Genomic DNA, 27,301 nt, shown 5'->3' with positions numbered 1-27,301 from the left:
ACCGGCCCCGGAGGATTGGTCGTGGACGGGGCGGGGCAAGAGGCCGGGGTTGCCATGGTAACCACCCCGCGTGACGCCGAGGATCTTGCTGTACGGCCGCGGTGGTTGGCTGGTTTCGGTGCCCCCTCCGGAGCAGCCCGGCGTGGCCGTTCTCGTCGCGAGTCACCGCGCTGGGATAAGTGTGTTGTCGCCGCCGCGGCGAACCAATGCGGCGCTGCCACGTCGCTGTGTGCAAGCGACACAAAAAACAACGACGCTCATATATACAGTATATATATATATATAGAGAGAGAGATTATAGAATTGGGAGGGACCCCCGAGGATCATCTAGTCCGACCCCATTGCAAGGAAGGAATATGCAGTGGTCGAACCTGCAACCTTGGCATTAGCAGCAGCTCGTGCAGTTGATAAAATGGACTCGAGGCCAAGGCGGCTTATTGCGCTGTAACGCACTTGCCACGAGACCCTTCGTCGTCGTCAAGGAAGAGACCTCTGCGCATGTGAAGAGCGCCTTGGCCTCATCACAAGTAGCTGCAGGCAGCCCCCTAAATACCTGCAAAGAGATGTCACGGAGGCCGTAGCATCCAAGGTAGCCCTAGGCTCTGTCTTTCCAGGGGAAAAAGCCACTTCTATCTACGGTAAGGCCCTCACGTCACCACCGACCAAATAATATGTGGTAGCAGAATGTACGGCAACCGTGGCACCTAGGGCAACAAAGACTCTTCATTAAACACTGACAAATTTAGGATGGCATAAGCCTTCGCAGACTACACTCCACTTCAGCACAAAGTTTTTGCTGCAATATATTTGTTAGACTTTAAGGTGCCAGCCATAACACGTTTTTGTTTTTGCTGCAACAGACTTAACACACAACTTCCCTTCTGGAAATGGAAAAATATTGGGAGGGGCATCCTTTACTTTCAACTGGACTGTAATACAGTAATTGGAATCAAATAATCTGGCTACCCTAAAATTCAGTGCTATAATGCCCCTTTGAGATGATACGTTAGGGTTTCAGCTTCCACAATACATTATTCCAACTTTCCTCCGGAGAATTTAGAGCAGCATACAGAGTTCTCCCTGCATCCATTTTATTCTCATAACAATTGTGTGAAGTAGGTTGAACAGAGAGATGGCAACTGGTCTGAGGCCTCCCTCAGCTTCATAGGTGAATGGGGATTGAGCCTGGGTCTCACAAGATTCTAGTCTGTAGCCAGGTGTAGCCAATGTTAAACCCGGCAGATGTAGTGGACTTCAACTCCCACCAGTATGGTCAATGATCAGGGATGATGGGAGTTGTAATCCATAATGTCGGGGCGGAAGCAGTATGTTGTCTAACCCTGCTCTAACCACTGTGCAACACTGGCTCTCAGCTGGCTTTGCGGTGAATCTATACCAGGGATCAGCAACGTTTTCAGCTGTGGACCAGTCCACCGTCCCTCAGACCTTGTGCGGGGTCCGACTATATTTTGAAGAAAAAATAAATAAACGAATTCCTATGCCCCACAAATAACCCAGAGGTGCATTTTAAATAAAAGGACACATTCTACTCATGTAAAAACACGCTGATTCCCGGACCGTCCACAGGCCGGATTGAGAAGGCGATTGGGCCGCATTCAGCCCACGGGACTTATGTTGCCTATCCCTGATTTATATTGTCTCCCCCTCATCTGCTAAGAATTCCGACCTTTGTGTGGGCCAGGGACCTCTCAGGCATTCTGTTGTGACAGATTTGAATTTAATGATTCTCTGGAGCAAGAAGGCAACATGTACAGTAGATGTTCTAACATATAGGTGGACAATCTGTGACACTGACAGGACATGTGGCCCAGGCAGGAAGTGCTTGTGGCACTGCTGGATTAGAACAGGAGGAACTCTGCTCTGGGAATGGCACAGAATTAGGCCTCCATTATTGAGTGCTTCTGTCATAGGATTTCAATTACACAGAAGGCAAAGCCACACCAAGGCACAGGGAATGCAGGTGGGAAGGAGCTTCATAGGTTACACCAGTGTGGCAAAGTCTCACACTCTGGTAAACTTCTACAAAAGATTTACTGGTTCTGACCAGATGACACCATATGGCTGGAACAATCTTGTCAGATGGGCAGGTTATAAGAAATGTTGTCATTGTTAAATTATTACTATATTATAGGCCTCAGCAAAAATGATCATGAATGCATCCCTCTACACCAGTCCTAAAGATATTTTATTGGAAATAAGCAGGGTGGCCGTGTGTCCTACTTTACAGAGAACAGCACTCTCTTTGGGAAGGCTGTCTAGTCCAAGTCTGATTTACCTATAAGCAACTGTAAAAATGAGAACATCAGCAGTTCTTAGTCAACAGACCAAATGGGCACACAAGACATCTGGTGTCTTTCCCACCATGGCAAAATCTATTATACAGAAATTATATAATAGAAATTTCTAATTATAGAAATTTAAATATGCAAATTGATGTCTTCTTTTGTGGTGATACAGATTTCTTTTTCGGTAATGTGTAACTGACCACCCTCAAAGTAAGTCTAATTGATTTCAATTAATTTACTTTTAAGCAAGCATGCATATGATTGCAGCCTGAGCCTATAGAAGCAGCTGGGTGTGTACAGAGATAAAGAAGCCAGCTGAAAACAAAGCTAGATTCAACCTTTGTAAAATGCGGGTTGTTGTTGGCATGCGTCTATCTCAGGAAACAATGAAGAGCGTGCCTTTGGGATTGAAGTCAAACCACTGGAGAGTTTTGGTGCCTGCTGTGGCTGTAGAGATTGATATGGGAGAGAGACATGTTTTGTTGCAACTGGGGCAGATGAAGGTGCCCGGTTGCGCTCATGCAGGTGTACCATGGCTTTTCTTCTTTCTCCACTTCTCCCAGGAGTCATTGTTCCTCTGGTTGCTGCTGTGGATACACAACCTGTGGTCAGGTGCTGCTGTCATCTGCAAGGGATTCCTACATGGCGGGGTTAATGTTGCTTGCCTTCATGTCATGTTTCAGACATCTTTGTAATGCAGAATTGTTCTGGCAATGGGCCTGGTGCCTGAAGCCAGCTCTCACAGAGCACATCCTTGGGGATCATGCCATTTTCCATTCTGTGGCCATGACCAAGCCAGTGTAGTCGTTGCTGATCTAGGAGTGTGAACATGCTGGGAATGTGGGCTTGGGAGAGAGCATCTTTGTTTGAGACTCTGTCCTACAATGTGATGCCCAAAGCCTTCCTGATGCAGCGCATATGGAAGGCATTGAGATGTCGCTCCTGGCGGGTACAAGTTGCCTACAACTCACTACCATAAAGTAGCGTGCTCAACACACAATCTTGGTAGACCTTCATCTTGGTATTGGTTGTTAGCATCACATTCTCCCATACCCTTTTGGAGAGGCAAGCCATTGCCATAGTTACCTTGCCAATACCAGATCCAGCTCTGCATTTGGTGAAGAAGTTGCTGGTTATGGTAGAGCCCAGGTAGACAAAATTGTCTACCAACTCAAGAATGTGGTTATCAGTGCTGATGCGTGGAGTGTTGGCGATGTCCTGACCCAGCTGATGGTAAGACCGAACTCTCTGCAGGTTTGGGCAAAATGGTTAATGAGTCTCTGTAGAACTTCCCCATAGTGTTAATGCTGTGAGTCCTTCTGCCTTCTGCTCAACCTGATGTATAAGCGTAAATACAACCATATGTCACAAAGACATGACAGTCTCCAGTGACCTTTGGCCCCCACCCCCCAAAATCAAACCAGAGGTATATGTTGCCACCCCTGAAATCCCTTAGCACTTGGCAATGGGGTGTGCATAACCATATTTTGTGGAGATAAGGGAAATTGCACAGAGACAAGTATGCAAAGAAAACAAAGCAAGAATTATTTCCTTTTCCAGTTTCGTACTATAAGAGGGTTCCACCTTAAGGAATTTTGTATTGCTATCTAGTCCAAGTGCTTTGTCAATAGCTGTCACCACTACGTTGACAGTATGGTCCACATGTGTTCCTCCTCCTTGATCTGGTGTGTTGCTGATTTAATGGGTTTTCCAGTGACAGCATGCCTAAAGTATGTTTGCATGTGCCAGATTGGCCGCACGTGCCAGGCTACATCTAGGACCCTGCGTGTGAAGAAAGGAAGCAGGGGAGGGCTATTGCATTTACTGTGTTCTTGACATGTGTTGCATAGGAGGACTGCGTGACTTGCCCAGCAGTACATAAATACCCCGGGACGCGGGTGGCGCTGTGGGTAAAACCTCAGCGCCTAGGGCTTGCTGATCGCATGGTCAGCGGTTCGAATCCCCGCGGCAGGGTGAGCTCCCGTCTTCTGGTCCCAGCTCCTGCCCACCTAGCATTTCGAAAGCACTCTTAAGTGCAAGTAGATAAATAGGGACCGCTTTCTAGCGGGAAGGTAAACGGCGTTTCCGTGTGCTGCGCTGGTGCTGGCTCGCCAGAGCAGCTTCATCACGCTGGCCACGTGACCCGGAAGTGTCTCCGGACAGCGCTGGCCCCCGGCCTCTTAAGTGAGATGGGTGCACAACCCTAGAGTCGGACACGACTGGCCCGTACGGGCAGGGGTACCTTTACCTTTACCTTTACTACACAAATACCCCAACTCAGGGGCTGCCTCTGTGGGTTGCCATGCTCCCCCAGAGCTCCTCCACTACCAAGTCACTTCAAAAGGGAGGGCAGTTCCACAAATAAAGCTTCTTCCTCCACTGAAGTGAATGGGGATATCTGCAGGTGCTCTGGATTGAGAGCAGAGGTTTAATACAGGCTCTTCGCTAGAACCCATATGCAGATGCATAAGCCTGTGTAGCGTGCACATGCAACACACAATTATCTATAATTTAAAACATTCCTCTTTCCCTCCTCTGCTTGGCCTGTGATCTCGGAACCCCACCCTGAACTCCATTCTGTTTTTTTCACTTTATCTGTTTCCGACACATGCCAACAGCTGTTTGAAGTTGCCTCTTGTTCTCCACATCAACAAGGATTGTGTTCCGCCAGAGACTGACAGTGAGTGAGATTTTTATAAACTAGCCAGAATTTTCAAACACTAAAAGGGAGAGATGGGAGTTTGGCAATTGCAGGACTAGTCCTTTGCCTGCCCGCCTGCCTGAGCCTCCCTCCCTCCCCACTCTCCTATTTATATAACCCCCAAAGTCATAAAAATGACAACACATCCAATAGAAGGGGATGGATCTAATTTACCGCCAGCAGCCCCTATAAAACCGCAGATGGGCTGTAGCCTGGGACTTCTCAATTAGATTATATGCTAAAATGAAATTCCATGGATTCTGTCCCAGGCCTGATGGTTAGGGTTAAACCTGGAGTCCCAACTGACGGAGAATCACATGCAAGAGCCAGGGAGCTCTTAGCTCTGCTCAAGCCACCTTGTAATGAGGAGTCTCATAAGCGCATCCCCTCTACACCCCCCCCCAATACCTGAGTATTGTTTGGCATGGCAAAGGATGCTACAGAATCTGGCCTGCGTGGCACTGCACTTCATGTCCTTTTGTAACAGATGTGGGCAGGACGTTTGTATTCTGTTCTAAGAAACAGAATAAGAATTATGCAGTAAGGTACTCCACCTTCTATGCCAAGAATGGCACTTTTATAATTCTGCAAATTAGGCCAGCTTATACCACATTTGTGTAAGTTTCATAATTACTTCTGTCACTAGACATAGGGAAGGGGAAGGAACTATACCGGGGATGAAAACCTTCCCCTGCTGAGCTTTGGATCAGCTATCAAGCGTGTCTTCTCAGTCATGAGGACTGCCAACTTGCTTAAAATTAAATTATATTCTCAGGAGGTTGCATTCTGCACCCAACTCAAAATGATGTGCTTCTGGGGTGTTGCAGAGGAGACGCGGCTTTTGATTTGCCCATGTATCTGAATATCCAAGAAAATGGGAAGGACTTTATCTAGGGACATAGGGAAACTACTTTGTTCCAAGGCAGACCATTGGTCCAGGTATTCTTCAACCTTTTTCTATGGTAGTGTACTTGCTTTGAATCCAAAAGGTCCCGGTTATCTAGTGTCTCCAGTTAAAAAGATCAGGGATCAGTTGATGGGAAGCACTCATCTGTCATGAATCCTGGAGAACGGTTGCCTGCCAGAAAACGAAATACTGAGGCTGGGCACACAAATAACCTTCCTATGCTCCTAAAATGTGCTGGACACTGAAATGTGCCCGCTTGATCTGCTCCAGGTAGTGTGTAGACAGACTCTAACTCAGTTTTATGGATGCTGGACTTGCAGGGTAGCTTTTTCAGTTATGAGCCAGGTTGCTACAGCTATTCTCTCCTACAGCTGCTGCTTCTCCTCCCAGAGTTGTCATCCACACCTTCGATTTGTCCATCAGGACTATATGCCGGGATCTAAGAGGACTTCCAAGCTGTACAAGTTAACCTGCCTGCCCCACATGTAGGCCTACCTGGAAGAACAAATGGCATGAAAAATCTCCAAGGCTATCCCCCAGTGTTTCTGCTTGTATTTGCACCTAGTTGCACCTGTTCTGCAAACAACATGAACATAACAGTCATTCAAGGACAGGCAAGAAAAAGCAACAAGGACATTGCTCACTTCTTCTGGAACACTAATGCACACATTCAAGTGCTCCCCCCCTTTTAAATAGTCCTATCCAATGAGCCACTGCACTGCGACTACAGCTTTGAGGATCAATCACGCACGTATTGTTGCTGGCATGAGAGCTGGAATTGGGTCCCTGCAGTAGTCCAATTGCTGACACAGATACTAGGAGGATTGTCACCAGCCAGAATTTTTACTGGCCTCTCCAGAATTTTATGCTCTTGTCCTGTTGCCAGAACTGGGGGATACAAAGTCAGGGATAAAAAAAGATCTCACCAAGGCATTATTGCCATTATGGTGCATACAAGTGCCTTTTTGGTACAGACTTCAGACAAAGTGTTGCATGAGGGCAACGGCTACACCCATGAGCCAAAGAAACATGCACATGCTAGAATACCTGTGTGTTACTGATGCAAATGTATGTACATTGTGCCGCCACATGAAGTGTCATGGTGCCTGTTACTGGGTGCATGTCTTAAGACTGTGTTTGGGTCTGTTGGTTTCCAGGCATCCCAGAGGAGAACTAGTTTATCTCCTGCTCTTTCAAGGGATTGGCAAAGTTTCCTCACAGGTAGTTCAGCATCTGTGGAGTTGCGGCCAGCCCAAGGTGAGGCAGGTGAGGTAGATGCAGAATCCCAGCTTCTGCCGCACAGGAGGGCAATCTTTGCACGAGCAATGAAAAATCCACATCACAAAGGAAAAGCACCCTGCATATTTTGTCCTTTTAAACAAGGATGCATTTTTTTTCTCATAGGAAGAGGAAGGAATCATGAGGGGCTATAGACTTGGCCTTTTTCAAACAAGTCAGCAGGGAAGATACTTAAACAGATTTTTCTTTCTTTCTTTCTTTCTAGAAAGTTATTGTCTCTGGTTCCTGGAGTGACTGTGGAAGAACATGAAGGTAAGTTGTCTTTGTTTTTGTTTTGGCAAATACCTCTTTTTTCATCCTTATTCCTCTGCTGGGGGATTCTGTGGTTGGATTTGTAGTAGCCGTGTACAGCAGCCTAAAGTTGTTGCTCTTAATCCACGTTCTGGTCTCATCTTGCGAAGCGTTTTGGCTGTGTCTTGCTGTGGGACAATAATCACTCAGAAACAGTTCGGATAGACATCATGGGCACACTTTGCCCAAGCACTGCTGCTGGAGGTAGTTATCTAATTAAGCTCACACTGTTGTGGAAATTCAGAAAACCTCTAGTTTCCTCACAACTTTTACCCCCGCTCTCCTGAAGAGGAATACCTTCCACCTGCCACATCATGGCATATTCCAACCCCTAGGTAAAGGGGACCCCTGACCATTAGGTCAGGTGTGGCCGACTCTGGGGTTGCGGCGCTCATCTCGCTTTATTGGCTGAGGGAGCCGGCGTACAGCTTCCGGGTCACTTGGCCAGCATGACTAAGCCGCTTCTGGTGAACCAGAGCAGCGCACGGAAACGCCATTTACCTTCCCGCCGGAGCGGTACCTATTTATCTACTTGCACTTTGACGTGCTTTCGAACTGCTAGGTTGGCAGGAGCAGGGACCAAGCAACGGGCGCTCACCCTGTCGCGGGGATTTGAACCGCCGACCTTCTGATCGGCAAGTCCTAGGCTCTGTGGTTTAACCCACAGCGCCACCCGCGTCCCCTAGGGCCTAGCCCAAAAGCCAAGGACACCAGCCTCCTAATGTTAATTTCAGATGTAACTGACAGCTCATTTGGGGGCACTGCCGCACATAGGGGCTTGCATTTATTGCTCATTTTTTTAAAAATGGAAGCTGTTATCCTCAAGTCTCTACCCATGGGCAGGTCCCATGGCAGCACTAACACTGCAGGGCCCTTGTAAGCAGCTGCAGCTACAGTAGTGGGAGCTGTGAGTTAAAGGACACTTTCATGTCGACTTTGTTAAGGCTGCAGTCCGATACTCATTACCTGGGACCATGGGCGTAGCCGGGCTGGGGGCCAGCTGTCCCCTCCTCATCAAAGTAAATTAATAAAAATACTAAAAGTAGACAGATTCAGACAGATTTTTCTGAGTGTTTGGGGTCTAAAAAGTAATTTGAAACAACTGCTGTTGAGACATTTCATTCTGAATCTGCTAGACGGAGCCAGACAGAGGATGATGACAGGTAGGAGTCATGCCCTACCACCCAACATAAATCCTGGCTACGCCCATGCCAGGAACCAAGTCACACTGAATGTAGTTGGGCCTACTTCCGAGTAGGCATGTAAGATTTGCTCTGTATGTGTGATTTCCATTTGGTGTGCCGGCTTAAATGCCTCGAGCGCAGCCCAGAAGACCTGGGTGCATGGCCGTAGCCAAGGGGGGCAGGGAGGGGCAGCTGCCCCCCCATCAATAAAAATCAATAAAAATACATAGCTAACTGAGGTCTGCTCCCCCCACCAACAAAAGGCCTGCCCCCGCTAACCAAAATCCTAGCAACACCCGTGCCTGGGTGAACCTACTAAACTCAATTTCCCATGTGCATGTGCGGGCGGTGAAACCCAGAAGTAACCCTTTCCAGTACTTCTGGGTCGCCGCAGGACGTAACCTGAAAGAACGTAACATGAAGCGGACGTAACATGAGGTATGACTGTACTCTGTCTGAGAGGTGACACAAGGAGAAGGGAGCCTTCGTCGTTCATTCTGTTCCATGACACTCTCCTCTGAGCAGTGTGAGACGCCAGAGGTTCCAGGCCCAATTCTCAGGCTTTGGTTTCCTTGGAATGAGGGGCAGTGGAGGCTGTGATATCTTTATGATACATGGTTCATTTACACACATGTACAACCTGAGCCTACAGTGGAGGGCTTGCTTTTCCCATAGCCACAGCCTTGGGTTTCAACAGAAATAAAGCATGGCTGTTGCTCTCAGGGCATCCACCTGCTTCCAGCCCAGCTCACACACATCCTCTCTCGCTGTTGTCCTCTTCACTACCAGCCAGGTGATGGAGGGAGCCCACCTATTTGCCCTTTTGCCACAGAGCAACTTCCTTTCCTGTACTTAGGGGCCATTGTGGCCCTTGCCTGGCTAATTCAACAATGGGATCCTCAGTTAGATTTTAACCTTTGCCGGGTCCAGGAATTAGAAGGGACCCAGCGGGCACCATACAGCCTAACTCATTGTAACTGACATCACTACTTTGCTCTTCGACAGATTTTAATAACAGGCAAGTGTCACTTTGTAGTGCGGCACGAATGGGTAAACTGCGGCTCTCCAGATGCTGCTGTACCACAACTCCCATCATCCTTGACCGTTGGCCATGCTGGAAGGAATCCCACAACATCTGGAGGGCGACAGGCTCTCTCTCTTTCTGTTTCTGTGCCTGACCCATTCAAGCTTCTAAATTTGGCTGCTACTGTAAAACACGTTCATAAGCAATAATGCTTTTCACCTGGGCTCTCACTGCATCCACCCTTTCAGATCAAATCCACATGGACGAGCCTCCCCACCTTATGCTGAGCGCTTCTTAAACGTTCCTACATTCTACTTTAACTGTGCCTTCCGCTCAGCGGCAAATGGACAGCCCCAGAATGCACAGAAGTATTTTGTTTGTGCCAACAAAGGAGATAGTGCGTCTCAGCCAGGACTCCCCAAAACTAGTTTCTCTGCTTTCTTTCGTCCCCCAGGCCATGAGAAAAATCCAGACGAAAGGTTTGTGTGCTCATGTACACACACACACACACAGTCACACTGTGTCAGATTAGCTCTGCATGAGCCAACTGCACACTCCCACTGGAACAAACTCCATGCCGCTTGTATAATTTGCAGCAATTGCGCTGGCTAACCACAAGAATTTGCTCTACAAAAGGTCTGCAAGGAGGTGGGCCATTTCTGCCTAATTCCCTCCAGGTGCCACTCAAATTCTTGCATCTCAAGATCAGCAGGTCCTGGATTCTTTTTTGCATACTTGTGAGTACACCCTCTCTTATAGTTCCAAACTTACAACACACCGGAGAGTGGAGAGACCACCCTCATTTGATGACAAAAAGATATAAATCCTTTGACCAACCTATAATATATTTTAAGTTACATGATTCTCTCCCCTCCCAAAATTGCTTGCCTTCTTCTATATTCTTTAAAATCCTAGTGGATTTGCAATAGTTTTGTTACGTGACAACAACAATGACTCGTACACGTAAAGTGTGTTGCACTAGTGTTTTCCATAGTATTGTAGTTTATGTACTTTCATACATAAACTACAATACGCGGGTGGCGCTGTGGTCTAAACCACTGAGCCTCTTGGGCTTTGCAATAAGAAGGTCAGCAGTTTGAATCCCTGTGAAAGACTGAGCTCCCATTGCTCTGTCCCTGCTCCTGCCAACCTAGCAGTTCGAAAGCATGCCAGTGCAAGTAAATAGGTACCTCTGCGGCGGGAAGGTAAACGGCATTTCCGTGCGCTCTGGTTTCCGTCACAGTGTCCTGTTGCGCCAGAAGCAGTTTAGTCATGCTGGCCGTATTACCTGGAAAGCTGTCTGTGGACAAACGCCGACTCCCTCGGCCTGAAAGCGAGGTGAGCACCACAACCTCATAGTCGCCTTTGACTGGACTTAACTGTCCATGGGTCCTTTACCTTACTTTCACACACATGTCTGGAAACTATGACCCAATCAGAGTTACTAGCATTCAAATATGTGTGAACATGGATTATTAAATACACACGTACACACAAGTGTTTCTTTCACACAGCTGAGGGACACCACAACCATAGTACTGGTGACCATGCAATTGTTCTAGTTGCTGCTTACTGCTTATAGTTGTCCTTAATGACAAGGCAAAACCTGGTGACATTCTGCAGTTTGGAACATTTTAATATGTTGGGACATAGTCTTGAGCTGAAATTTCGTACAATACCCTGCTATAGTTCTTGCAAACAGTGCCTGGGAAAGCTTTCATTGCTTCTGTCCCCACGACAACATATATTGATTTGCCCATCAGCAGCAAGTAGGACCTCCCAGCTTTCCTTCCTTCCTCCTCCATTCCCAACAAATCGGATTAACAGAATTGACTACCAGGGCCAATTCACACTTTCCCCTTTTGAACTGGATTTAAACTGCTACTTGCAAAAGGGATTGCTTGCTGATAAGCAGTGCAGATGATCAATTAAAATTCCCTCTGTTGGAGCTAATGGGCTTCTTAAACTGTAAGTGCATGGAGTTGTCAAGCCCAGACCTTGAGAAAGCTTTAAAATGTGCTTTAAAAATTCACCTGGTATGGGCCTTACTATTACACACACAGCAGCTCCCATTACTGCAGCACTATCTGTTTTATGAGACTCTTAAGGGAACAGGAACCCACCCAGAGTCTGAATCTGGCAACTCTGCCAGAGCAGCATCATGACACAGATTCAGAATAAATACAGTTGACACCTCTGTTGTGGCTTCCTAGCAAGGCTTTGTGCCTTCAGCAGCTAGAAGACAAATAAAATGAGTGGGGAAGCCTTTCTTCTTCATTGCGGCCTCCACCTGTTTGACTGCCTATTTTGCAGGTGCTGAAGGCCAGGAAAAAGGCAATCACCACTCTCTGAAAATTAGAGGGTTAATTGGTTTTAAACCTGCTACCCAGGGCGCACTTAAAATATACTTCCCTTCCCTAGTTACCCCAACTTGCTTTCCAGATTCCTTTTTGTTTTGAGCAACATACTGAGGTTTCTCTATTACTCTTGGACCAACAAGTAAGTAGAGCATGAGGATGGAGAGGAAATGAGCTGAACTGAAGCACCAAAGTGAGGTGCTTTTCCTCTCTGGGAGAGCACAGGGATGGCGTTTCTTTTAGTGGCAAAGTTGTGTAATTATAGCAGCTGGAATGAATGACTTTGCAGATTGAGATGGTAGTCACAGCTGGAGCAGTCTTCTTGGGTTTTTTCACTCTTCTTGATCTCCTCCAAACAGCTGAACAGAAACAGAAAGCATGGGCCATTTTTTTTAAGACCGAGGGCCAAACTCCTTCATGAACGACCTACCTGGGGCCCATCTGCTAGTAGGGAGCAGGGCCAGAGACAAAGAGAGGCCATGGAGCAAACTTTGTGCCGTAGGCCCTGCAAAAGTAAGAGGTTTCTGAGGTGTGTGCATCTCTTCATTGCTCAACCAAGCGAGCCAAAGGTAGGAGGACTGCATTTCAAGAATAGATTTCAGCAAGGCAAAAGCATGTGAGAATGTGTATGGTTACCAGATTTTTTTCAATGAATCGGGGGACACTTTTTTTTAATAAAAAAAGCAGAGTAGCAACAGGGAGTCAATAGTGGAGATGGTGAGGCAAAAGACCCTGGGCCCAAGCACACATGCATATTCTATAAAGGTGCAAAGTCCTTCTTTCACACCTCGTGAAAAATAAATGCACAGAGTTTTTAAAAAACTGGGCAACGGCCGCCCGCCTGCGACTCCCGAGCTTCCCCTGATCAGTCAATACAAAGGGGGAAGGGGGCAGGAGATGGCACACGACACATCATATGGGGACTTCCGGCACGGAAAAATGGTGGGCGCCCCGGCAGTGAGCAACTCCTGAAGCCAGCCAGAGCCAACTGTGCTACCAGACTGGTTCGGGGCTGCTGAGGCTGCCACTGTCACATTTCCCGGGGACAGATTTGCAAATCCAGGGCCTGTCCCCAGGAACCGGGGACGTCTGGTAACCCTAGTGTAGTGACTGTCACAAGGGATGACTATGACTATGACTATGTCTATAGGAGTGGACAGAGTAGCCTGGAGGAGGGGTGTGTGTGTCACATATTTGGGGCCTGAGCCTCAGGTTGCCCACTGGCTGAAAATACAGGGTTTGTCTAGGTCCAGGCATGGCCAAACTTGGGTCTCCTGCTTTTTTGGGACTACAACTCCCATCACCCCTAGCTAACAGGACCAGAGGTCAGGGATGATGGGAATGGTAGTCCCAAAACAGCTGGAGGGCTAAGTTTGGCCATGCCTGGTCTAGGCTGTACCTGAGCTTCTTAAGAACAAATATTAACATTTCTAGTCCTTGGTTACCCCAATTGTGTGCTGGGGGGGGCAGTTCTAACCTGTATGTGTTTGTTTCCATTTTTGCCATGGTTACCAGATGATAGTAAAAAAGAAGAAAAAAGGCCTAACCTGCTTTGTGTGCCTTTAATAGCCACTTGATCTACTGAAGTGAGGAGCAGAAGCTTTTCACAGAGGGGCACTATAATCTGCTAGTGTCTGTGGATCGAGCTGCTGTTCAAGGCGCAGGAGCTAGTAAAACTGTTAGCAATTCTAATTAGCAAATAGGTGATTATGCTGTGTAGTTTTAATCTGCTTCTGCTTACGCAGAAGGGAGAAGAAACATGGTAGGTACTGAAGCTGCAGCTTCCAATCACTGCAAATACTGCTCTGCCTCCCTGTTCCCACCTCCATACCTGAGATTTCTCCAGGTATTTCCCACATACTTTCAAAGTTTGTGGGCAAACCCCCCCTTCCTTTCCACCCACCTCCCGCAAGGAAAGCAGAAATTCTTAGAACGCTGAATATTGTGACCTGCTTGGTGCGGTTGTAGGTTGTATACACAGCCCAGGAGGCTATCTGCAGCTGTACCTTTGTAATTCTGAGGGGTGGAAACTGCCTCTGTAAGAATGAATTGTTAAATGGGCCCACTTTCTAGGTGTGATCACACAAAATGTGCCTTCAGACGATCACTATTTTGTTGGAGAGATTCATGCGCATCCACAGAATTTAGGTTTACTCAATTGAAGAGGATTGCAGTGCTTTGTAGGCCTGGCACAACAAACTTAAAGAAACCAAAAAACAAAACAAAACCCCACACCAATACGTTTTAGAGTTAGGGAAAGTGACAGAGACACACACTTTAAAAAGTGTGGGCTGAATAAACAGTCAGCAGCCAGACATATAAGCAGCCTGAAAGATGAATGCTCATTGTTTTATAACATTCCTGCAAACAGATCAGAATGCTCAGTAAAGACTGGGCATAGTCTAACCTCCGCATAATCAAACCAGGATACATGCTCAATAAACAGGCTGTCTGGAGGAGACCTTGGTCATACATAATACTGTATACTCTACTGCAGAATAGCCTAGGTTGGCATCTCCCAAGCCAGCCAGGGACTGTGGGGGACAACAGACAAAGTCCTTGGTGTCAAGCTCTTTTTGCCTTATTAGGGGCAGGTGCCAGTGTTTCTTGCATGAATAATTAAGCCTGCCTCATTCCTGATTGCTTTGCAATATTAAAAACTAATTGCCACCAACCTGATGAAATGTACTTTATTGATCAGAGTGGCTTGTGACTGCCATTATTCTGTGGCCTCCAACCACTGGCAGGAGGTGTCATTTGTCTTGATCGCGGAGCGTATTGTGTAGCTTGAACCTGCTGAGAAGTGTACCCACTTGCCCAAATCTGCAAGGAAAGAGGAGCCTCATCTCCCAGGGTTGGCCAATACTGGGAGGGTACAAAAAGCCCTCCTCTCTCTCCCACCTGCAAGAGAAAAATGGCCACCACAGGAAGCAAGCAGCTCTGTCAGCCTGGGACTTGCCACCCTCCCCGGTGCATTGGAAATAAGATTGCCAGCTGATCCCCACTCCCAAGCAGGGTTCTTCTACTTCTTAACAGTCACATGATAGAAATTCAACATCAGAAGCTATCCACATCATGGTAATACAGCAGTGGGGCTTCTGCTCCTGTGACCCGCCCACCCCTTTATTGGGTGTTTTTCATACAGCTGTTAAATGCAATAAAGCCCTATTGTACACAAAATGTGGCAATGCTTCTGCCGGATCAAGTTGACTGAGAGGGACATTGTACCTGTGTGTGTTGTGGCTGCCTTTATGTGTCAGTGAAACAGAGGAGTCCCAGAAGTGTGGCACTGGCGGAAACTTTGAGATTTCATCCTTTAGCTTCAGTTAAGTTGTAGGCGCAGCTTCTCTAGGCTGTTCCTCCTCTGATCCTTTTGGGCATCTTCTTCCTGCCTGCCTGCTACCATAAGCAAGCAAGAGTGCCACAGAAAAGGTGGACTAGGTGTGAAGACCAAAGGAACAAGGAAGGAAGAGATGGAAGAACTGCATTTTTCTGGTTTGTTGGTTCAAGGAAAAAATTAGTATATAGAAAGGAGAATTCCTGGATGCCAAGATTCAAGTTTGGGGCAAGTACCCTTTAGTGAGAGAACCCTAGCGGAGATTTAAAATCACAAAACATGCAGCAAAGTTAAGCATGTAAATATAGGTTGTTGGACTTTAAAATATGCCCCTGTGAATTCCAAAACTTCCCTCTTCCCCTAGCATAGAAAAAGACCATGTTTGCGAAGTTAAAAATGGCTTACTTACAAATTCTCCCAAGGTTCACGTTTTTCCATACAGCATTCAGAAAAGGTTGCATAAGCAGTAAAACCTGGCTTAGTTACAGTGGTGAAAGTTCCTAAATTACTGGTATGGGAACTCAAAAGTGGCTTGTGAGAGCCATGCGATCTGAACTGGAGCAACCAGCTCAAGCCTCTTTATATGCTGAGCTTATCAGGTTGACAGGAGGTTGAGCAATAGGCTTGCTTACCCATTTCCTCCCGAGGTAAGAGGAAGTGACCTTGCTAGGTCTGGCAGGACAGCTTGCTCTGTTATTAACCCCTTTGTGCATTAATTAGACTTAAGTATGTTGGTTAGTTTTAAAGCTAAAATGCAGTCTGGCAAACTTAGATTGACATTAATCAACCCACTACAGTGTCCAAGTCCTCCTTCAGACACGGGATTGTCTCTGTGTGTGTGTTTTGCAGGCCTCTGGTGCTTTTAACACCTGCATGGAACTGGGTTATCTCAAGAACCCTTTGCTCCTATATCGGGGGCAAGGAACATTTTCTAAGGCCAGAGGCAAAAATATTGTTGGAGCAATATATGCAGCTCTTACCTTTGTACAGCAGGCTGCATTCTGGTCATACAAAAGCAAGACGTTTTCACATGCACATCTCTTCATCTTCCATCTAAGCAAGCAATTGTTCAAGAATACATCCCAGCCAGGCAAAAGCAGTTGATGATGGTGTGAAGCAAGGGATGTAGCCTGGGGAAAATCCTGAGGGGTCAATGGAGAGGCCTGGACAGCTGCATTTGCTCTCTAGGCCTAAGGTTCCCCACCCCCCGTATTATATGAACCTGACCGGGCATTAAGGTCAGCATCAGATGACATGTTTTCCATACGGTCATTGCAATACATCTGATAGATGATTTCAGGAGGCAGGGCCTTTTTGTTGCCAGCCCCAAAGTTATGGAATGTCTTCCCTATGGAGCTCTGCAAGCTTCCCATTATTTTTCCTTTTAGTTATTTTTAGCCATTGAACACTTTTAAAAACCCCAACAATTCTGCAGACTTTTAATTTTCAAATAATATCGCGCTTTTAGGAGTTTTAAGCTTGGCTGTTTTCAACTCATTTGATTTATAAATGCTGCTATTTTAGTGTTGTGCATTATTTTTAATCAAATTTTTTTAAAAAAATTAATTCCCCTGCAAACTGTTTTAAATGCCTTTTTAGAAAAGCAGGATAAATAATAATGCAAAAAAATATTGTCGAACAAAAATTCCGCTTTTCTCTCCCGAATCTTTGCTTATCGCACAGCTGTTCAAGCCCTACTTGGGGCACTGCCAAAATCAGTCAGGCAGCTGGTCTCCTCCTCTTTCTGCTGCACCCTATGCCAGTTTGCTGAGAAGTATATGCACCACCGTATTTAATGGGACTTACAGGTGTCCTAGGACTGAAACCTTAATCACTGCAGCCTTAATCATCCATTGCATTGACTGTGAGGGAGTTTTCCTAGCATCAGCAGGAACGTGAAAGTGAATGCTGTACCTGAAGCGTGGCCATACAGCATCTACAAGAGAGAAGAGGGTTCAGCCCTGCCCTCCTTTTTCCTGGGTCTCCTGCACGTTGTTAACAGCTGTATAGCAAGCAGAAATTCGGAGGGGTAAACAGATTTACTGAACAGGACAATTCTACTACATGGAGATTTCAGGGGAGCCAGGAATAAAGTTCTTCCGAAGGGCGGTTGGATCAGTCTGGAACCAAACAGGGCACGGAAAACTTGTGATCAGGTTGCTTTAATTGTTTTTACATTTCAAAGCAGATGCAGGGATCTGAAGTTTTGATCAGAGCATCAATGCACTGTGTGTGTTTAACCCTCCCCTCGAGCTCTTTTCCTCATCTAATCTGCTTATCTCAAACTGTACTGTATCTGCGATTCACACCCACTCACCCTGCCTACACAAAGTTAATGTCAACCTGGTGGTGGAGGAATTTAGATCAGGGAAGTGAGAGTGGAGTAAAAAATTAAAACGCCATCTCCTTCAATGCACAAGCTGCTGGGTGCTCAGATTCTGTTAGCAGAGCAGTTTTAAAGTTGTTGTTGTTTATTTAAATCAGGATCCCACCATGGATTTTCCACATCCCATCTATTTTGGTCCAATACTCAAGTGTCTTTAGGAACCTGTTTGCATGCGGTTGAGAAGAGGTTAAGCCTTATTTCTGTGGAGTTTGTTATATAGTGGAGACAGAGGCCATGTACCATTTGCACAAAAGGGACGGGAGAACTTTTGCCTTGTTTACTCCATTTGTTTTGCTGCATTTGTCTCCCTGGCTCTCCCCCTTTCTCAGTAGTTATTTTTGGCCATTGCCCACAGTGGATGCTTCAAAAGATAATGGCAGCCCAGCTGGCTCAGACCAGAGGACCGTGTGGCTCAGCACTGTTCCCAGTGGCCCATCAGAGGGACTCACAAGCAGGATGCGACTGGAATCGCACTTGCCCTCTTGTACTGCCCAGCATATTGCCTCTGTTCCTGCAGGTCATATATAGCCATCACGACTGTGAGCCACTGATAAATACTTCTGTTCTTTAGTTTACCAATCCATAAGAGGACCTGTCTTATTATCCCAATAAGTTTATTCAGATGTTTTCAATGAGGAACTTTTATCAAATGTTCAAGTACATAATGTGTATTGGGTCACCCCTGTCCACATGCTTATTGAAACTCTCAAAGAACAAGTCCAAAACTTCAGTAAGACAGGACTTACCTTTGCAGAAGCCATGTTGGTTTTTCTTTCAGAAATACTCGTTCTTTAGTATGCTTGATAATTTTATCTTTAATAATGCTTTCCATCAATTTACCCGGAACAGACATTAAGCTAACAGGCCTGTAATTTTCTGGATCCCCCTGGATCCTTTTAAAAATGGATGTTATGTTGGCCACTTTCCAGTATTCAGATATGAATGCTGTTCCTGGAGACAAGCTAGGTATTTTTTGTTAGAAGATCAGCACTTTCACATTTTTAGAACTCTTGATGGAATACCATCTGGGACTGGTGATTTGTTAAAATGTTTAATTTGTAAATAAGCCTGGAACTTCATCTCTTCTCACCACTGTTCATCTTTACTGTGAGATACGCAGGGCAGATATCCATGCCTGAATTTACAATTTCTGGAAGTTTGAAGAACTAAGGTAGGAATTCAGGTAGGAAAGCAAGGAATTCACTCACCTGTTATGCAATCTGTGTTCTCTCCTTTAGCATACCTTTCGCTTCCTTGTCATTCAATGGTCCAGCTTGCCTCCCTACCCAAGAATTATATTGTAAATATTCCTTAAATTGATACTTTTAAAGTTTTTAGTGACAGGCCCCTCAAATTCATTTTCTTAATTCCTGTCACTTGCATTTCATAGGCCCAATTTTGTTTTCATTTGGGCAAGACTTCAGTTTTCTGAAGGACCCCTTCTTATATCTTCAATAGCTTCCTTAACTCTGCTCATTAACCATGCAGGCATTCTCTTGGACTTGGTAACTTTCCTGAGCTGTGCCTATCTTTAGCAGAGCTTCTACAGGTAGCCATTTTATTTTCTCACCATGTCCCAGATGTTGCATTATTCTGCTGTGCTGGAGGGTTAAAAGTGACTCATGCCACTATTTTTATTTTATTTTTTGAGATGGCAACCATTGGTTCCTCACAAAGTCAAGGGATACTGCAGTTTCTGGGGCATGGTAAGTAAATATATGGATGGTGGCCATAGACAGCCATAAAAAGAAAAGAGAGCTTTGCTGCCACTGTCACTAGAGACACCCCCCTCCCCCAGAAATAGTGATTTGATCTTCTGTGCCTTTTAGTAATACAGTAATGGAATTCAACCCACGGAGCTCTGTTTAGCTCAGTTTTTCATTTATTCCAAAATGATTACACACCTACTGTAAAATAGCAGCGGTAAGGCTCTCCTGAAACCAATGGGCGAGTTAGGTAATCTGTCTGTAAACCCTGATGTGGAAAAATAAACCCCCAAATGTCTAGAACTGGCGTTGGTCATATATTTCTGAGCCCAATATCTGCCCCCCTTGGGGAAAAAAGCCCAGAAAGTTACAGTTTGAACTATTTTTTCCTCAGTTCTTCTCTTGCCATCTAAGGTGGCAAGCATGCCATGGAGAATAGAGAACGATGAAGGTTCTTGAGTAGCCAGGATGATCCAGAAAGCACATAAATTATGTGATCTTCTAAAATACAGATTTGCTCTGGAGATTATTGGTTGCCTCTTGTCCAGCCAGAAATGAGTAAAACTTGGGAGGGAGGACATGGCTGCTGCAGCAAATCTATTTCACATGCACAGCTTCTTCCAAAGCTCTATGTAGGACTTGGTGCAGGCTCTATGCCCTCCACTTATGGAGACAACTTGCACAGGATCGTTTGCAGAATAACTGGAAGCTTAAGTCTAGCAGAAGATCTATACAAAGCTCTGGCTCCTGACCCTCCTTATCCCATGATCCCGATGCGTGACATGTGAACTCACTGCACTGAAAAGAACACATTGAAAATATAGACATAGCTACATTAGCAGTCCCCCCAGGAGCTCAGTTTACCTCTCTTTTTTTGGATCTCTCCTTGGACTGCAAAAAAAAAAAGGTTGTCAAGCATCTGTCACAGAACTGGTGGGATGCAGCCGGATATCTAGCCTATCCCATATTGCAAGCAGCAGCCATAAAACTTATTTTCTCCGGGCTGTGTAAAATTCATCTGCTAGTATACAGTCCAGCTACTTTGGTTGGAGGGGTTCTCTCTTAATTATTTTCTGGCGGAATGTTGCCTTTATAATTTCATGTAAGATTACTGAAATATCGCAATTGCCGTTTGTTCTCTAACCCAAAGTGTCTGTTGCAAGGACTGCTCAAACAGGAACATGTCAACTCGATAATATCTATAGATCTGTGCAGGTAGGCATAAGCCAAAGTACATTCAGCTCCCATGAGAGTGACAGCTTCTGCTAAACGTTGTAATAAATTAGGTACCTGCATCCGTTGTACAAGTCCCATGGAAAAGAATGAGATTTGCCCATGAGTGGATGCATGTGATGGGCCTGTCCCATCCATTCATTGCAGCGGGGCTTGCACACAAAGCTCCTTTAATGAATTTATACCTTATGTGAAAGGGTCAAGTGTCCAAAGAAGTCACAGGTAAGCTGTCTTATACAGTACCGAGTAAGATCGTTGGTTTATCTAGCTCAGTTTGGACTACACTGATAAAGAAGAGTTTGGATTTGATATTCCACTTTATCACTACCCGAAGGAATCTCAAAGCGGCTAACAATCTCCTTTCCCTTCCTCCCCCACAACAAACACTCTGTGAGGTGAGTGGGGCTGAGAGACTTCAGAGAAGTGTGACAAGCCCAAGGTCACCCAGCAGCTGCATGTAGAACAGATAGCCAGGGATTCTGATGAAGTTTCCCCAGCCTTAGCTGGAGATGCCAAGGAATGGACATTGGATCTTTTCCTTGCAAGGCGTGTGTTGCTTTACAGCTAAGCTATGGACCTAAACCAAAGCTAGGAATATCCCCGACCCCGAGATACAGAGACCAGAATACTAGATCCTGATTTTATAATAATATATATAATCTTCTCTTTAACAGGAGCATATTAACATCCGCAGACATTGTCAGAATAATTATCATTAGAATAACAATAATAATAATAATAATTAATAATAATAATAAAAAAGGGTAGGAGGGGACGGGTGAGGGGAGTCTATAATACACAGTCTTGTGAGGTCAGCGTGGCCTTTCGGAGCCTGCGCTGCTGCGGCCTTCAAGTGCCCCCTTCTGTATTTACACGCTTGCCTGGCATCCGCGCCCCCAGCTAAGCTGGAGGGAAAACAGTGCATCGAACACAAAATAAAACCCATCAAATAGCCCCCTTACCCTCCCACCCCCGTAAAACCTGCCTCTTTTTTTTTTTTTTTGTCTCGTTTGCTTCTTTTTCCATAAAACTTCCCGTCAGAAATACACTATTTACACACAAAATAAATAGAGCGGTAACCTGATTTGTGTTTGGCCTGCGGCAAACAGTCAGAGGTACTAGGGAAAGTATGGCTTGGATTCAAATCTGTACAGAGCCGTGTGGGGAGCCGGGATCAGCCTGCAACCCCGGGGCATGGCAAAGCCGGGAACCTTGCATATTTCAGGGCCTTGCATCCAACCGGCAGGAAACGGTGAGAGGAGACGGGCCCCCTTGCCACTGTCCCTTGGCCCTCCTATCCACACCCCCACCCCGCCAGCCGTTTTCCGGCCCTGGAGCAGTGGTTGCATCCCGCAGTCTCAGCATAAGATGGGCACGCCGTCTGCAGTCACGAGCCGGCCTGTGGTGGGGTCGTAGCTCCCTGCCAGGTAGTAGAGGTCTTGACGGTCCTGGTATTTCTTGCTGCGCGTCAGCTGCTCGTAGTGTTCACGTTCTACCACCTGGCATTTGTGCGAGATGGTTTGGACGTCATTCTCGTCCTCATGGCACGACTGGTACAGCGCGTTCTGCAAGAAGGCCACATGTCAAAATATTGCACCCCAGCCTTGTGTTTTTTGCAAACAAAAGGGCCAATGTGCGGACCCCAGGACCAAGTCCTCTGCAAGAATTGTTGTTTGCCAGTCTGCAAGCACCCGACATTGTGGGAATTCAATCACTTTTCAGCTCCAAGCAACAAGAGATATAGAAAGCTGGGGTGCACACATTCCAGAAATCTCCCTCCCAGTGTGGTAGCATTAGCGAATTAGATTACAGTGCTACCTTGGTTCTCGAACATACAGTCATACCTCGGGTTACAGATGCTTCAGGTTGCGTGTTTTTGGGATACGGACGTGCCGAAATGCGGAAGTACCGGAATGGGTTACTTCCGGGTTTCGGCTTCTGTGCATGCACAGAAGCCGTGAATTGCAACCCGCACGTGCACAGGTGCGGTGCTGCGGGTTGTGAACGTGCCTCTCACATGGATCACGTTTGCAACCCGAGCGTCCACTGTAATCCGTTCCAGTAGTTCATTCAACTCCTGAAACTGTTTGAAAACCAAGGTGCGGCTTCCGATTGGCTGCAGGAGCTTCCTGCACTTAAGCAGAAGCCGCATCAGATGTTTGGCTTCCGAAAAATGTCCGCAAACCAGAACACTTCTGGGTTTGTGGCGTTCGGGAGCCAATTTCTTCGACACCTAAGCCATCTGAGAACCAAGGTATGGGGCAAGTTCAACCAGCTTCCCCAGAGCTTGCCGGCCCTCCACTCCTGGCTGCACATGGGATAGCAGGTGATCTCCCACTGGATCCCAAACTACCAGCAGCCCATCCTTACTTTAGTTCAGAGCATGCTTTGTGTTGCTTCGTATAACTGTAGAGTTGGCAGGGGCCACAAGTGTCATATAACCAGAACCCTCTGCAATGCAACTATCTTTTGCCCAACATGGGGCTCGAACCCACGGCCCCGAGATCAAGAGTTTTTACACTCTTACCAACTGAGCCATCCCAGGCAGTACTAGTTCAGCCACACCCTGTGCCTGCCTCACCCTCCTTCCCCCCACCTAACTCTCGCTCCCAAAGTTCGCTTCCGGCACTTTCTGGCCTCTCACCTTGCCATCGCTATGCCTCTTGCCCAGCTTGGTCTCCTCAGGATGGTAGAACCACTTTACTTTGACAACCATGTTGCTGCCCCAGGATTCCCACATGCTCTCGATGCGGCCGATGTATGGCAGATGGGGTCGCCCGGCTGACAGGAAGACAGCACAGTCACCGATGCGCAGAGTCTCCTTGCCCCGTACAATTGCCTTGTAGAACAATTTCCGTGCTTTCCCCTTCATGCCACGACGCTGCAGGGAAGGGCAGAGCATGCTAAGGCACAGTAAACAGGGGCCTGCGTCTCGCATAGGGTCCCCACCACCACCCTGCCTTCCTACAGGCCCTGGTGGGGTTCTGCCACCTACGGGATTCTGACTGTTGCCACGGAAACAAAGCCCTGCGTGTCAACAGCAGAAGATGCCCTCCGCAGCCTGTAGCAACGGAGCGTAAGTGAGGGGCCCACTCTGGATCAAAAGCAAGCTTGGCTTTAGCAAGAATCCCTGGGAGAGGCTAATCAACCAAAAAACCCAAATGGGGTTGTCGGGCATGTTTTTATGTCCTGCGAGGTACGGGTGCCCAGAAGGGCCATATTGACATGGAACGCAGCCTAGGGACAAGACACACAGAACATGGCTGGTGCCTCACAGGGAGCAAGATTACCGAGTGCATGGAAGAGAAGCAGCTCGTTCCCACTGTACCCACCAGAGGTTAAATGCAGACCCAGCCCACGCCTCAGGAGAAAACTGGCTCCCACCAGCCACTCGCAGGAGGCCGCTAGCCGCTATGAAACCTCGGCCGTGTTCCCACAAATGCAGAAGCGCTTACAAAAAATTGGCTGCTATTGCAGATTTCCTGTGTGAAGTATCTGGGACAACTGGATGCCAGTTAGTAAAGACAGTGATCCCTTGCCAACCTGGAGGATTCGGTGACTGCCGATACACAGCAGCGAGCGCCAGTATAATCTTTGTGGGGCTCAGGAAAGCCCCAAAGCCTGTTTTGCAGCCCAGTTCTGAGCCTGTCTATGGGGTTAAGGGTTCACTTGGATGTACTTCTGAGCAAAGTGTGCCCGAGATGGGCAGCCCAAGCATCCTAATTGATTAACCTGAGGCTGAAGTGTAAAAACAGGAATTCATGGTTCTTTTATCACCAAAAAAAAAAAAAAAAGAGAGAGAAAGGGAACTTGGGTCTTTCCGCCAGGTCAGTTACAGGAAGGCAGTATGAAGAGTGGAGAAGGAAGCCTCCCAAGTTTAGCCTATCCTCCTGTTGAAAGGCACAGAAAGACTTATGAACCGCTTCCTCCTACCATTTCCTTCCAGCTCTGTCACAATAGCTCTTGCCAAAACAAAACCCCATTGATACAGTTTTAACAACCAGACAAAGCAGATTCAAAACCATTTCCCTTAATTTGCATACTATAGTACAATCGCACCATATGGCATAGAATATTTTATTTTATATATGAGAACATGAGCAATGTTCTAAAAAGCTCCGATGGACTGGCATCCATTTCCCATACCTGAGTGGGATTCCCAGACCACTTCCAGAGCTGGCGTGCTGGCAGGAAAGCAGAGATCTTTGGCCGGTTTTCCACCGAGGGCAGCCTCTGCCGGCGGGAGAACTCTTTGGCTTTGGAGAAGCTCAGGGCCTCCTTGCGCCTGAGCTTGCCCTTGGCCCCAGCGCCAAAGCACCTCTGCAGGGTGCTGCCCTTGGAGCGTAGGGCTTCGGACTGGGCCAGCAGGGCTGGGACAGGGTGCGTCAGGCAGGTCTGCACAAGCAAGGTCGAGTCCTCGTCGTCGGAACTATAGGACGAGTCATTGTCGGATGAGCAGAGGCTGGACGTGGAGCCCGAGCCCGAGCTGGAGGAGGTGGACGATCCGGAGGACGACGAGGAGACGGAAAGACGTGTCAGGAAGCGGGAGGGGACACTTCCTCTCAGGTCGTCCACCTCATCTTCATCCATGTCTGAGTAGGAGCTGTGACAGTCGCTGTCGCAGTGCAGACCGTACTCCGTTTGACCCGTGTACTTGCGCAGCGCCAGCCCCATGGGCAGCGATGTGCTCTTCTTCTTGATCCCCAAGGCCGGGTGAGCATAGCCGTGGCCGGGCAGCGAGCCAAAGTCCTTGTCGTTCATCAGCAAGGCCTTGCAGTTTTTGTTCTTGGGTGACGTCACGCCCTCGTGGTCCAGCTTGACCAGGTACTCGCCACCCATTTTCCGGCGCCCTCCCTTGCCCATCTCGACATCCAACCGCTCGGCCTTCTTGGCACGCAAAAGCTTCTGGGTGCACGGCAGAACTAGGCCGGCGCTTCCAAAAGCTGAGTAGGAGTTGGCAATGCGGCTGAACGAGTCTGAGCCAAAGCCGTTGCCAAAAATGGGGGCAGCCACGCTGTGCACAGGGAAAAGCACCTCCTTGGTCCGCAGCTTCTTGCTGCTGCCGTTGAGCTGGAAGAGGTTCTGCCGCATCGCTGTGCTCTTGCTGGAGGTCTTGCGCTTGTTCTGAGCCACAGCTGACCAGCTCAGCAGAGGGCTGGCACGGCGGCCCAGGAAGTGATCTCCAGGCAGGGCTTTTGAACTTGGGTGCAGTAGGTCAGATTTACCTGGTAGGAAAGGACAGGGTCAGAGAAATACTGGTGGGGGCTGCCAACTGCGCTAAGAAACTATGTTTAATCTTCCTATGTCCTTCCCCCGTGCAACTGCTTTCATTTATTCTTGCCGGGGCCTGGTCAGATGGGTTGAGCCGATAAGGACTACAGTAGACCCTCAGGTTACGTCACTCTTGAGTAACGTAAACTTCGGGTTGTGAAAGTGGCAAACCCGGAAGTATTTTTTTGGGTTTTGGTGCATGCGCAGAAGCACACTATTGCGCCGCGTGCATGCACAGAAGCAGCGCCTCTAGATACGGATTTTTTGGGGTGCGCATGGACCCCCGGAACAAATTAAATTCGTATCCAGAGGGTCCACTGTATCCTCTTATGTATGCTAACAAAAAAACAAAACAAAAAAAACAAAAACGTCCAGAAAGGGATGGGGAATGAAATGGGTGTTTAAAAAAGTAGATACTAAATAGGTAGCAATCACAGTTAGATGAGCGCCACAGATGCTGCATGTGTCTGACTAGGACACTGTCAAAGTATTTCTGCAGAATGGCAAAAGGCAGGAAGTAGCAGCTCTCACTGTTCATTCACTTCTCCCTCCCCAGGAATCCATGACACAGCCCACCAGCAGCCCTTGACTTGCAAACCATTCTCATTTGGCAGAAGAAATGCTGAGAGGCAGAGTGAAGCCAAAAGAAGGGCCCTGCTTGTTAGGATCTCCCATGTGTCCAGTGTAGGATGCACTGACCTCACTTCTTTTTGCCCTTAGTGACATCAATATATAGGCACATAATTACATTGTCCCTTGGAGTATATTGTCCCTGATTGGCTGGGATCTCCTGAGGAGGAATGAAATGGAGGGGGGACTGAGGGGAGAAGGCAACTGAAGCAGCAGCGATGGTGGTGGTGGTGGTTCTTTGAATAGTGGGGCAATTGCAGTCTAAAGAAGAGTAAAATGTTTGGTACAGAGCTCAGAGTTCACAGGGTTTTGTTTATAACTCTATTATATCTTGGTCTATCTCCCTTTCCTGGTGTTCCATCCCCAACTGATGTCCATCAACGCTTTGTCAGGGTTCATGAACCCTGGCCCATCTTTTATGGTGCTTCTTCATTTTGATGTTTACGCACTGCTCTTTCCATAACTCAGATGGGCTTCTTTTTTTGCAGGTAGGGGTCCAAGTACTTCTGGATTACATAATGGACCTGGAGCAAGGAACCAGCTATATTTTGTAATTTTATAAGCTATGTGACTTTGCTGCTCAGTATATCTTTTTTTTAACATGATCTGTGGCGTTTTATGCATTGTGACTTTGCTGTTATTTTTATTGATTACAGTCCAGTAATGATT

At 47.1% G+C, this 27,301-nt stretch overlaps 1 protein-coding gene and 1 long non-coding RNA gene across 13 annotated transcripts in view; one reads left to right on the top strand and one right to left on the bottom strand.

The window, feature by feature from the left end:
• The first annotated feature begins 145 nt into the window (after positions 1–145).
• Positions 146–27,301, top strand: LOC128407305 (uncharacterized). The gene is made up of 3 exons (XR_008328764.1): positions 146–638; positions 7,419–7,465; positions 27,121–27,301. It is a non-coding gene; the product is annotated as an uncharacterized LOC128407305 (long non-coding RNA).
• Positions 21,367–27,301, bottom strand: part of BAHCC1 (BAH domain and coiled-coil containing 1) — a 128,767-nt gene continuing 122,832 nt past the window's right edge. For 11 of the 12 annotated variants that reach the window (XM_053375477.1, XM_053375476.1, XM_053375478.1 and 8 more), the window contains 3 exons: positions 24,878–25,956; positions 23,376–23,612; positions 21,367–22,296 (listed from right to left, as the gene is read on the bottom strand). In XM_053375477.1, the coding sequence (XP_053231452.1) occupies positions 22,090–22,296; positions 23,376–23,612; positions 24,878–25,956 (1,523 nt within the window). In that variant the 3' untranslated portion in view covers positions 21,367–22,089. The remainder of the gene's footprint in view (positions 22,297–23,375; positions 23,613–24,877; positions 25,957–27,301) is intronic. The other variant, XR_008328762.1, reaches the window with a different exon arrangement.

Source organism: Podarcis raffonei, chromosome 2 (genome assembly GCF_027172205.1).
Source record: "Podarcis raffonei isolate rPodRaf1 chromosome 2, rPodRaf1.pri, whole genome shotgun sequence".
Taxonomy (NCBI): domain Eukaryota; kingdom Metazoa; phylum Chordata; class Lepidosauria; order Squamata; family Lacertidae; genus Podarcis; species Podarcis raffonei.
The sequence above is the reverse complement of the archived record's forward strand: the minus strand, read 5'-3'. Positions and strand labels throughout refer to the sequence as shown.